This window comes from Hemicordylus capensis, chromosome 3 (genome assembly GCF_027244095.1).
Source record: "Hemicordylus capensis ecotype Gifberg chromosome 3, rHemCap1.1.pri, whole genome shotgun sequence".
NCBI classification, from domain to species: Eukaryota; Metazoa; Chordata; class Lepidosauria; order Squamata; family Cordylidae; genus Hemicordylus; species Hemicordylus capensis.
Genome location: NC_069659.1, coordinates 188,101,005 through 188,114,376, shown reverse-complemented (window position 1 = coordinate 188,114,376; position 13,372 = coordinate 188,101,005). Strand labels below are relative to the sequence as shown.

Genomic DNA, 13,372 nt, shown 5'->3' with positions numbered 1-13,372 from the left:
GGGAGGAAGCCTGGAAAAGTTTACCTCCCTTGCAGATGATCCCTGGTCTGGGTCTGGGCATGGAAATCATGCACAGACATGCATCTGCCTCCTCTGGCAGCACAGAGGGTCAGGGGCCTAGATGTATTGCCTCAGCCCCTGGAACTCCCATAATGGGTTATGGGTGCATTATTATGAGTTATTAATCCCACGAATTATGAGGATTTCCCTGGCACTGGCCAGCAGGCTGCTGCTGTGTCGACACACAATCATTTAGCCCGGGTTAGCTCACACCCTTAACCCTGACTAAGTTGCTGGCCTCTTTGGTGGGTTTGCTGCCACCGTGAGCCATGCAGCTCCCAGTGGTTCTTACGATCCGCCAAGACTGGGCTTGGCTTCCTTAGCCCGGTTTTGGCTGATCGTAAGTACAGACTCCCCTATGTAGGCAGATCTGGGAATCTTGCTTGGGTTCCCAGATACGTGTACACAGATATTGAAAGATGCCCAGACACACATTAATTCCACAAATTTGCTGCTGGTGTAAACTTGGGTGTTTCCTGTAGCAGTCCTAAGACCAGAGGCAAGCCCGGTGGTTCAGTGGCGGCTAGCCCACCTAGAACCCCTCCCCTAAAACGAGGTTAGCAGAGCGAGCGCTCCGCTAACCATGTTTTACTGACTGTGTGCTGCCACCGCACGGTGCTGCAACACACAAGTAGACCCCCGACCAGGAGGCTATAGCAAGCTTCCCGGCCTTGGGGGTCTCCCCAGGATGCCTTGTGCACTCACGCAGGGCATCCTGGGACTTCCTAGTGCCTAGTGGTCTAGTGGCCCCTCGATCCCTTCTGCCCCTACCAGCTCCAGGGATGGGTCCCTTGCTCATCTGTGGGGAGAGCGGGCTGAGCCTGCTCTCCCTGCATAGCCCAGTTAGGCTCTACACACTGGTCGTGTGTAGAGCCTCATGGTGTGTGTGTGTGTGTGTGTGTGTGTGTGTGTGTGTGAGAGAGAGAGAGAGAGAGAGAGAGAGAGAGAGAGAGAACGAACAAAGTGTACTGCAGTACAATACACTTGTTTTCATTTATTTACTATATGCCACCTTGAATATTGGACTAATAAATGGTTTTAATAAACAAATGATAATAAATATGGTATAGGTCTTGTATGGTTTTGAGTCAGCTTTGAAACATGCTAGGAATTGCCTTGGCCTTCTCTTTTTTTGGACCCGAGAAATAAGAGAGCAGAATTTGTCCCTCAGAAAGTGTCTCATGTAAGTTGCAATTATTCATCTGGTGAGGATATACCTTTAGAAGAATAGAGAGAATGCATTTTGTGTGGTTGTCCTTCCCCCTCCTCCACAGCACCCAGCCACTCTGACTCCAGTATTTGAAAGATAATATTGCTTGCTTCATTAGTTTTCTGAACATAACATTGACTAGCAGTTGGGGGAGGTTGATGACCTGCAGCTGGTTAGGGTGTGTGTGTGTGTGTGTCCGTGTCCGTGTCCGTGTGTGTGTGTGTGTGTGTGTGTGTGTGTGTGTGTGTGTGTGTGTGTTCCTTTTTGGTTTTGATTAGTTGTTCTGCTAGTGAGTAACATTGTTGAGTAGATGGAAGCTGAGCTGAAGCAAGGAGGGTTTTCCTCTCCCCCCCATCCCCCCCTTGCTCTCCTGGCAGTCGCAGACTCCAGATGTTCAGAGTGCTAGTTGGGAAGTCCTGCTGGCGCCACTCAGGGCAGAGGGCAGGGGAAAGGCACGCGAGCTGGAACCCAAAGCACTCAGTCACTGCAGGATTTGGCACATCCCCAGCTTTTTGCTGGCACATTCCCCAGCACTCTCCTAGCCATCTGTTCCAAAAAAACACTTTCAGAACCTCATCATCACTCAGGATACAACATTGAGAGCAGCTGTTAGGGAGGCAGGAGGGGAAAAACCCTCCAAAAGGTCTCTTTGTGAGAGAGGAAGCTGGCTTATAAATAACAGCAGAATAGTTGAGGCTCAATAAAAAGTGTTCTGCTAGAATTTGTTTCTGTTTTTTAATTACGCACACAAGCATTTGTAAAGAATTAAAAGTAAAGATACTATATTGGAGAATAATAGTATGGTAATGCTGAATAACAACCATTACTTTGTTGTTCCTCTTCAGAGGCTGCATTGACCGAAAATAAAACATAAATAATAAAACCTAGTTTTTCAATCAGGGTTTCCTTAAAGCTGTTTTTTAAGAATGGAAACATTTACTTTTATGATACAAAAGAAGAGTATAACATGAGAAATTTCTTTTGGCAATGATATTTTTGGTGTAGATATATTTCCTAAATTCCGCTGTAGTTAGTTGAAGTTGTGATTTATAATCATTTTCACAAAGCCTTCGGTTCAAAACAAACTCACATGTTACAGCTATGGCCCTGCAGCCTGTACATACTTACTTAGAAGCAAGACCCACTGAGTTTAATAGGGCTTACTTCCAAGTAAGGATGTGTAGGGACTACATACTATGTACTAAGGGGGTCTTGCTTGAAAGATTTCTGAATTCAAATTCTCAAGCCTAGAAACCATTTTTGTAAACTTAACTATAATTTACAATAACTGTTACCTTGCCTGTACTCCACAAGCTTTGAAATTATAGCTTGTTTGTGCGGACTGGTTGAGCAGTTTAAGAGCCTTTCAAATTAAAACTGTCAGATGATAGCTTTCATTGGTATATGTGGCAATACCACAAGAGCCACACTACTAAATGTTAGAAGCTAATCAAATCCTATTTACACACGTCCCAAAAATATTACACAGAGACAAGCCCCACTGATTTCAGGGGATCCTACTTTGACAAGAATGGGACAAATCTGGCAGAATTCATTGGGATGAAATCCCATTAGGGTTAAATGCAATTTAAGCATTTAAATGTGTCATTTGTTCCAGCAATTTTAGTAGGTCTTTTCAATAGGAACATAGGAAGCTGCCATATACTGAATCAGACCATTGGTCTATCTAGCTCAGTATTGTCTTCACAGACTGGCAGCGGCTTCTCCAAGGTTGCAGGCAGGAATCTCTCTCAGCCCTATCTTGAAGAAGCCAAGGAGGGAACTTGAAACCTTCTGCTCTTCCCAGAGTGGCTTCAACCCCTGAGGGGAATATCTTGCAGTGCTCACACATCAAGTCTCCCATTCATATGCAACCAGGGCAGAGCCTGCTTAGCTATGGGGACAAGTCATGCTTGCTACCACAAGACCCAGCTCTCCTCTCCAATGTTGGAGGGGGGCGGGCTGCATGACCCTGCCTCACCCACCCCCTCTTAGTTCCAAATTACCCCCAGCCACTTTTCCTCACAAGGCTTCCAAACATATTTCCCCTCCCAAATATATGCTTGAATGGGATCCCTATGGGAGGGAAGTGGCTGGGGGTTGATTTGGAGCTCCAAAGTGGTGTTTTATTGGGGAAAGAACTCTTGTTGCAGTGCAACAGCTTGTATGGAGTCTGATCCTGCGTGTGCCCTCAGCTTCTCTATCCCAAAATGCCTCTTCCTAAAAGAGGTGTCCTCGTTCTTTCTTTCTTTCTTTCTTTAATGGTGATTAGCATTTTGTTACCAGTGTTTGTGTGTAAAGTCCAGTTAGGCTCTCACATACCTGCCAACCTGTCCCCATTTTCCCATTTAGGTGAATGGGGAAATAGGGACAGGTTGGCAGGTATGATTTCATAGAGCTTTCCCTCATGAAGCTAAACATGACTCTTGTTTTAAACTTCTTTGTGGTGAGAATAAAATTGCATTGGCTCGTTTGTAATTTACATTATTCTCATTCAACATGAGCAGTGTTCAGATGGTCAGGTACATGGCATGTAAGAGAAGTGATTTAAGCCTCACGTGAGAAGGTTCTTCATCACAACTAACATTTGCTGGATTGGGTTAGGATCCGTCACAATATGGTTGCTAGGCCACATTAGCATGGTAGTAAATGCATGCTTACTAACAAATATACAAGCAGTGGGAATATCCTCACTTTCTGATACATGTGTGATACACAGGGGCGTAGCAAGGTTGGAGTGGGCCCAGAGACAAGATTTTAAAATGGGCCCCCTCCTCCACAATATACCATCATCCTAAATTAATTTTTTAAAGGTTTTGTAAATTGTGGATGATGCAAGTCATTTAGTGGTACTAGAGAAAGACATGCTGTTCTGGTAGCTCCAGGTCTTAACACTCACATCAATTTCGGAGGATGGATACAACTGAAGGAAGCCCGGGTGGGTGCTAGGGGTGTGCACAGAACCGCCACACTGCGGTCCGGCACTGGGGTGGGGGGTACTTTTAAGAGCGGCGGGAGGGTTTACTTACCCCTCCCGCCACTTTCCCGCTCTGGCACCATAAAGTTACGAGTAATTGGGGCGGCAGGATACCTCCCTGCCACCCCTTCCCCGATGCTGCTATTAAAAAACTCCCAGTCGTCCTTTGCGCGCGCGCACGTCAGAGACGCAAAGGACTACTGGGAGGTTTTTTTAGAGCAACATCGGGGAAGGGGCGGCAGGGAGGTATCCTGCCGCCCCAATTACTCGTAACTTTACGGCGCCAGAGCGGGAAAGCAGCGGGAGGGGTAAGTAAACCCTCCCGCCGCTCTTAAAGGTACCCCCCACCCCCGAAACGAACCACCCAGGTCTGGACCGGTCCGGAGGCCTTTTCAATGGCCTGGTCTGGGCCCATCCCTAGTGGGTGCGTGGCTGGGGGAGTCAGTCATATGACTTGCCTCGGGGGGGGGCCCAAGGCAGTGGACCCCCAGACAACTGTCTCCCCTTGCCCTATTATAGTTACGCCCCTGGTGATACATTTGTAAAGATGTTACATGTAAATATATTAAAGTGTAATACTACATGCATGCAAAACAGTTTTTTGTGTTAAAATTAACATTTCAGCCCCCATTGATATTTCTGCTGAGATCAGTGGAATCTAAACTGCTCAGGTTTGGCTCAGTCAGTGGCTGACATAGTGCACAGCACACACCATCCATCAAAGAGGCATGTGCACAGCTTGTGAGCCAGCCAAGAACCCATCCTCACTGGCAACAGAGGTGGGGGAGACTCCATGCACAATCTACTACTTATAATCGGTGTTGTGCTGCTACTGCCATTATTCTCAATTACTCCTAGCTGAATTGTGCACGGAGCCTCCATACCAGCAAGGATGGGCTCTTGGCTGGCTTGCAAGCCACACATGCCCTTCTTCAATGGGGGATGTGCTGTGTGCTATGTCAGCCAGTGAGGCTATTCCCACGATCACTGGAAAGCGGGCTAAGGGAGCTTAGCCCACTTTCCAGGGATTGTGGGAACCACCGGGCTCACAGGCGAGCCCAGTGCTCCCAAGGCAGCTAGCCTGCCTGATTCCCTCTCCCCTTAAATGAGGTTAACGGAGTGAGTGCTCCATTAACTTCATTTTTTTGCTCGTGTCACTGCAGTGCGCGGTAACACATGAGTAGACCCCCAACCGGGAGGCTGCAAGCAGCGTCCCAGGCTCGGGGGTCTCTCCACGATGCCCTGCGCATTCACATGAGGCATCCTGGAACTTCCAGGGGTTGTTTGGCCCCCCGATCCCCGCAGCCCCCGCCGGCTCGATGATGGAGCCAATAGTCATGTGGACAGCCAATCCGGCTGCCCAGGACTGCCTTTTGATCGTCTACGGGGAGAGCGGGCTAAGCCCACTCTCCCCACAGACCCGGAAGAAGCTCTTCTCACCGATCATGAGAAGAGTTTCAGTTTGTTCATAATGTGTGAAGCAATTCTGAGAAGCAGATTCCCATTTTCACTAATTATATAAATGTTTAGGTTTCCTTTTTTTAAAAAAAGCATTTCATTATATTTTGCTACACATCCTTCAGATGGAGTACTGCTATGATGGCACAGTATCAGTCACCTTGACATTGCACCAACACTACCGAGTCATTGTGCTGACGTTGCAAAAAGCTGAGCCAGCAACCAATGTAAGAAAAAGAATATGAGCAGCCATTGGTCAATGATGATTAAATTACTTTTATATAGGTATATCTAGGGGTGAGGCAGTTCTTAATTATATTTAAGCCTGGTTTCTGTTCTTAATTATATTTAAGCCTGATTTCATTTCAGTGGGGGTTCTACAGGATGACATCTAAGTGGATTGTGCCCTCTCCACAAATCCATCCATGGCAATGGGAAAGAGAAAGCTGTGCCTTGCCAAAATCCCGTAACTATATTCAGCAGGAAACAGGACTTGAGAGGCAGAATACTGAACACTAAAAAACACAAAGGGTTAGTAATCCAACTGAATTCATGTGAAACATTCGCCACCATTGCCAATCCTCCAGGTTTATAGGATAGCTTTCAGGTTCAGAAATTACACAAATGTCACAAGTGTTTTCTAAAATGTCTGCCATCTGAAAGGGAATCAGATTTAGATCAGATGTAAAAAGTACTTGATGATAGCAGCAAGAAGGGAGGAGGAAATCTATCTCCCTTTGTGATCTCATGTTCACTGAGGCTCACAGTCACACATGCACTAAAGCAGGCCAACAAAATGTGTGATCTATGAACACAAACACAGCCACCAACCATGTGAACCACCACAGCCAAGAAGACTTGAAGCTGAACTTGTAAAGCAGGAAATGCCCCCACCATGGTCCAGATCCACACACAGCCTAGTATCAACTTCAGGCACACTGTGATGCCAGCTGAGGTGTCAGCGGAGGGAGGGGAAATAACCTCTGCAGACAATAGCCAGCCACACTTGCCAGAGGGCTGGTTTCTTTGTTTTCTTACTCTGGTGTCAGCACAGTACCAGGAAGAGTGGAAGACTATTGCCATGGCAAAATCCAAAGTAAGTCTTATATAGCTCTTCCCATCTAGGAGGGCCAAGTGGCCAGCCAGGGTGGGTGGGGCCAGCTATAACCCTGGAACATTTTACTGCTCCAAACTGCTGTCCTAGTGTCCTTCTGAGAGCTCCTACATATAGCTCTGGGGGTTCCTTACAGGTTGTCACCTGTCAAGCATTTGAGAAGTTCTCTGCACAGATTTCTGGTGTCGTTGAAGCGAAGAATAGTTTTCGGCAATAATGACTCGACATAGGCTTTCACAGATAGGATGTCTATGCTAATGAGGATATTGTAATTCCTGATCAAGTTATGAAAGAGAGGGAGAGCAAGAAATGGTTACTCAAACCTACAGGAAGTTTGTACTTTTTCCTGTTCCCCCAGCTCCTCACTTCACCAATACTCATGTCAGTCTCATGTTCCAGAAAAAAAAATGGAGAAATGGAAATATATGTGAGGGAGAGACCTCTCTATATGTCAAAGACCAAACTTTGGACGCAGGATGCCTGTGGAGGTGTCACCACGAAAGGCAATAGCCACCCACTATTGCCTTTCATGGTGACTCTTCTACAGGTATCCTGTATGATGAACATGCACGAATGCATGCAAATATGGACATGTGCTAGATGATTTCTTTCATTGGAAGCCTTGTATGTTAATTCCTGTTTTAGAAAATCTTGGGGATAGGGAATGGAAAGGTCTGGAAAATTATGTGTATACCAGTATTTTGTCTGTACAACAATGATGTTTTGACTGCATGATTTCCTAATATTTGCATTGAGATATATCCTTTGTTTTCCCTTGTAAGAAGGAAATGTGTATATGCAGGAAAACTGAATTAATTCATCTGATGATTGAATATAGTCAAAATTAAGCTAAAATCTGTTCCGAACAACAGGAATGAACATACACATTGCCTGTGGCCAGTCAATGACTTACATGTCCCACAATGTGATGCAGGCACTGCAAAACCACCTGTGTCACTGTAGGGCACTGTTAGAACACACACAGCAATAGTGCTGTGCAAGATGGCAGTACTGGTACTGACTTCTTGCATAATTGCACATTGCACACAAATTCCATTGGGAATAATGGAAGTTGTACATAGTGTGATATCGCATAAGAGGTCAGTAGTTCTGGCACTGCACTCTTGTACAGTAACATTGCCACATGTGTTAGAGCCGCCCTGCCCCCCAGCAGCACAAGGGGGTTCTGCAACCCCCATTTACACTGCTGGATATGTAAGTCACTGTTATTAGATCCCAGATAGTTTCTGATTTTGAAATTCAAAAGTTGATACCAAACATTGTTTTCTTGTGTTAGAATCAGAATAACATTTCATGTTTCAGAAAGGTTCAAGTGGGCTGTGATTCAGTAATGAGCTTCTTATGGAGAGTTCCTTGGTTTTAGTAGAACTGTGGTGGTGTTGTTGGGGGGGCGAGGGGACTCTACCCACTGCCATCTGTTAAATGCAAACATAAAACACAGTTAGGATCATTTAAATACCTAACATGAGAAAGTACAAACGAGAGCCATTTCTGTCCACACTAATCGGCACAATAGCCTTAACTCGGCAAGTTAAGATATATAGAGGCGAGTCTCACAATCAGTGAGACTCACCGAAATGAGGTCTGCGGGGAGAGCGGGCTCAGCCTGCTCTCCCCACAGACGATCACTAGCGGAGCCCTGGGCGGCCAGATCAGCTCTCCACATGACTGCCGGCTCCATGATGGAGCTGGTGGGGGCTGTGGAGACTGGAGGCCAGGCGGCCCCAAGAAGTTCCAGGATGCCCCATGCGAGTGCTTGGGGCATCCTGGAGAGACCCCTGAGCCCAGGAGGCTGCTTGCAGCCTCCCAGCGGGGGTCTACTCGTGTGTTGCCACAGCGCAGAGCCATGCTGTGGCGGCACACGATCCAGAAACCCGGGTTAGCGGAGCAGTCGCTCTGCTAACCTGGGCTAAGGGGAGGGGTAATTAAGAGGGCTAGCTGCTGGGAGCTGTGCGGTTCCCGTTGCAGCACATGGCCACCAAAAAGTGGGCTAGGCTCCCTTAGCCCGCTTTTTGGCAGTTGTGAGAATCACCTCATAATCTCAGACATTAAATAGTATAGGAACTATGGCCAGTTCTAGATTCCTTGAATACCCCTTGTAAGGCCCTCAAATTAGTAAGTAAATGTATCCTGCTCATGTTCCATTTCCCTGCCATATGAATGGCAATACAATTTAGTTCAGTTAATATGCCTACTTTAAATTCTCTTATTGCACATTGTTATTAGACACTTCCTTCTGCCTACTGTGTATCATTAGCTGGCAGCACCAAGGAAATGTTTAACAAAATGACAGCAGGGCAAGGAGGGGTATCCACTGCAGTGTGGAAAGGAGAGAGCTTGAGGTGGGGTTGCCATTTTCTGCTGCAGCCCCATGCTTCTTAAAAGATGTAGTTCTTTCATGTTACTATGATCCCAAGTAAGTATACTAAAGAATGTGAAGCTAATCGTTTTTCCTTTTCTTCCCAAGTCACCATCAAAATCTCAGATACATGGCCAAAGAGCATTCAGAGACATGTTCTAAATTCCTGATTCTTCTCTTAGGAAACAGAGGTGCCCCCCACCCACCCCATCACTAGAATAATCAGAAAGAGGTTTCAAAGAATCTGATAATATATAATTTATTTGCAGGAGTGATTACGGACAAGGTGGATCAGCAGGACTCCTGATGTTGTCAAAGCACACATTGCTCATTTGAAATGAATAAATCAACTTTTTGAAGACATCTTTCTTCAAGGTGGATACTGGCAATGGGAACTTTCAAGATGTGAGAAACCTGCCTGAGAAGATGTGGATGTTTTCTTCTTTATTTTTTTTAAGCCAACCACACTTTAGTATGTGCAATGTATTAAGCACTTTCCCCCTTTGCTTCCATAGGAAATATTACTCTCCACTCATAGTATACTGCAATATTGTTGTTAATACCAAAGATCTGATGGAGTTTCTATACTGTCATCCCAATCCAGAGGAGATTAGCTGCTAGCAGAAGCAATCTTCTGCGTGTATTAGGAGCTGCCAGCATAAATCAGGTGAACATCCAAATGCTCATCCCAGTGTGGAAGTCACTGGCCCCTTCCAGTCAAATGCATATTCCGATCTACATTTGGAGGTGAATGGGGAAGGCATCCCACTGAAAATAATGCAGCAAGGTTAGATGAGCAGCCAGGTGCACTTCTGATCTTTCTCTCATAGTTCCCCATATGTGTGTGGAAGTCTGTTTTGGATTGGGGCAGCAGTGTACTTTTTTTTTTTTTTTTTTTTTTTTGCCTTAAGTGTCACCATTCTGGAGCTGAGAAATCTCCAGCATTCCCTTCAGTAGTGTCATTAGGAGTCACAAATCAGAACTTGTGAATCCTTCTGTATTTTTTTATTATTATTATTCCATCCATTTGTACAGATCTGCCTGAAGCACTGAAAGCAGGATTTGAAACAGGAAGCAGTCAAGTCATACTAAAATTTGTTCCGCAGTTGATGATTTTTCTTTTCTTTTCAGCAAGCTTATTGTTCTGTCCAATTTGGCAGGAGCTGGATTTCTCTCACAAACACACACTCACACCTATAGAGGATAAAATAGTGAAACAAAGTGAACTGTGCTGTAACGGGATATGCTTTTTTTCAGATTTTTAAAAAAGTGCCATTTAACCCAACTAATTAAAGAAGCATATTAAGAAAGAATGAATGAATGGGCCGAATGTAAAGTAACTGAACTATTCCAAAACAGTTTTTAAAGTCACATTTTAGAGTTTAGAAATGTTTTGAACCCATGTAATGCAAAGGCATTTGAATTCTATATTGTATCTTTCACTTCAAATTGAAGTAAAAAAAGTATGGAGAAACTCGCTTGGAGTAAGTAAGCTGCATAAATAATGCATGTCATATGTAAGACATCTGCTAATAATGAAGAATATAATTCAGTGTTACAGTAAAGTAAGATGGCCTTTTGAAGAAAAGAAATTAACATATTTCACTCAAATGGTAAGTATAATGGCTATACAGTGGGCCAATTCAGATGAAACCTTGGCTTCACACACTGTCTCTTAGCCTTGGGAGCACACGTTGCCATCTCCCCGGCCCATGCAGAAGTTGGAAGAATGCAACTTCCAACTGTGTTTATAAATGAGCCAGGATTGGTCATCACATCCGAACCGACCAATCCTGGCATATTCTAATCAAAGTGCTTGAAATAAACCACAATCAGAATCCAACTTTAAGTGGTTCAGATCATGATTTATTGGATTCAGATCATGATTTATTTCAAGCACTTTGGTCAGAATAAGCCAGGATTGGTTGGTTCAGACATCATGACCAATTTTGGCTTGTTTCTAACCACAGTTGGAAGTAGAATTCTTCCAGCTTGCACATGGGCAGGGGAGGGGAGAGCATGTACTCCCGAGGCTGAGAGATGGCTCGCAAAACCAATGTTTAATCTTGGCTTTGTGTGATGTCTGAACCAACCTATTGTAATTAAATGTGGCTCTCTGTTATTTCTGTACAAATTAGGTATATTCGTGCTTAATTTACACAAGTGTAATAGATTTGAATCTAGCCCTTTATGCCTATTGGATTGGGAGACATCACAAATCTGTACCTTTTGTTATATGTATTGAGGGCAGCATGTTCATATTCTTTTAAATGTTAAGCCTAATCCTAAATACAGAATTCACTATTCAGTTGCCATCCACTGCTTTTAGAGAACTAAAGGGCTCCAAACTGGTTTCAGTTCTCTCTTTAGCATGGGAAAGATAAGTTGAAAACGTTGGTGCAGTTAAGTTTTGCTGTTATGTGCACAAGCAAGTGTGAGCTTGCTCCATACCCACTTTTCTCCATACCCACTTTTCTCCATACCCACTCCATACCCACATGTGCTCCATACCCACTTTTCTCCTTCTTCACACACAATTAGAAGTTTCTGTGTAATAAACTGCAGTTTTCCATTTCAGCTGAATTTGGAGAACTGTGGTTTGTACAAATCACAGTTAATTAAAACACAGAGAGGCGAGTCTCACGATCGGTGAGACCCGCCTTTAAAGGGTTTGCGGGGAGAGTGGGCTTAGCCCACTCTCCCCACAGACGATCCTCAGACAGCCCAGGGCGGCTGGATAGGCTGCCCACATGACTGCTGGCTCTGTCACGAAGTTGGCGGGGGCTGTGGGGATCGGGGGCCATGTGGCCCATGGAAGTTCCAAGATGCCCCACGCAAGCACGCAGGGCATCCTGGAGAGACTCCCGGGATCAGGAGGCTTGTTTCAGCCGGGGGTCTCCACGTGTGTTGCCGCGGAGCTGCACCGCGGCAATACACGATCAAAAAGACGGAGTTAGCGGAGCACTCACTCTGCTAACCTCAGCTAAGGGGAGGGGGAATTAGGAGAGGCTCCCGTGGCAGCAGACAATCAGCAAAAAGTGGGCTGGGCTCCCTTAGCCCGCTTTTTGCTGATCGTGAGACTCTCCTCAGAATATCAAACAGATCCTGGTTTGCTATCCTGGTTTGATTAGGTTTGTGCAAACCAGTTTGCTGTATTCAGGTGACACAGGAAACTGCAGTTTCTGGCAAACCACCTTCTGATTGCATGTGAAGAAAGCGGAAAGTTGAGGCACAAGCCCAAGGTTCCCACATGCTCATGCATATAATGACAAATCATGGCTTTTCCAAATGGGGTCAGTACATTCTTCCTAAAGAACCTCTCAATGAATGAGAAATGGTTAACTGATTTCTATTATTGAAATGCAATAAAACTAACCTGCAAAACTCACATGTTTGGAGGCCTGGCACTGTGGTTATTAAGCAGCCAATGCCAATCCCTTTCTCCAGGTCTCTCAACCTAAATATTCAGACAGAAGTTTGAAAAGAAGGTGTCAAGGAGAAATTCTTTGACATTTTGTGTATAACAGCACATTCTGGAGACAACTATAAAAATACTGGCTGACATCATTGTGCAAACTTCTGCCTATGTTGTGATGAAATGTGTGTGCAATCTCAGAAGAGTGCTGTTATGCAAATATATAACATTTTGGAAGCAGAGTTGCATGAGGCACGGCCATCAGAAAGAATGACTATCCATCGTGCAACGGTGTTGTGCAAATTTGCACATTTGCAGAAAAGCACTACTGTGCAATTGCACGTTTCGTTATAATGCAGGCAGAAGTTTTTGCAGTATGTTAGCCATTATGTACTCTTTATCCCATACAAGACAGAAAGCTCCAAATGAAGGATTCTTTTCACAAAACGTTAAGTAAAAACATGGGTTCTGCTGTGGATGAAATAAAGGCCTTAAATCTGCAGGTTGTCAATAGGGGAACAGACCAATTGTTTTCCCTGAGATTGAACTCTGAGATTGAATCAGCTTACTAGCTCTTCTTCTTCTGATTTTTTAAAATCAGTCACAATGTTGATTATGACTCATCATGACCTACTTAGTGCCATGTCACATGATCAGTCAGGTGTCAAAAACTGATTTGTGCCATGTTCAGCATGTGATATCAGCTTCAGACAACCAGGTTTCTGGCATAGGCTGTGTTTTTCCTGCAGCTCCCACCC

General features: G+C 44.9%; 1 protein-coding gene across 2 annotated transcripts in view; it reads left to right on the top strand.

Annotated features, from left to right (window-relative positions):
• The window catches only part of ATOH8 (atonal bHLH transcription factor 8), a 68,858-nt gene extending 56,271 nt beyond the window's left edge, over positions 1 to 12,587 (top strand). The window contains exons 3-4 of one of the 2 annotated variants that reach the window (XM_053307344.1): positions 6,075 to 6,236; positions 9,469 to 12,587. In XM_053307344.1, coding sequence (XP_053163319.1) covers positions 6,075 to 6,224 — 150 coding nt within the window. In that variant the 3' untranslated portion in view covers positions 6,225 to 6,236; positions 9,469 to 12,587. The remainder of the gene's footprint in view (positions 1 to 6,074; positions 6,237 to 9,468) is intronic. The other variant, XM_053307345.1, reaches the window with a different exon arrangement.
• The last annotated feature ends 785 nt before the right edge of the window (positions 12,588 to 13,372 follow it).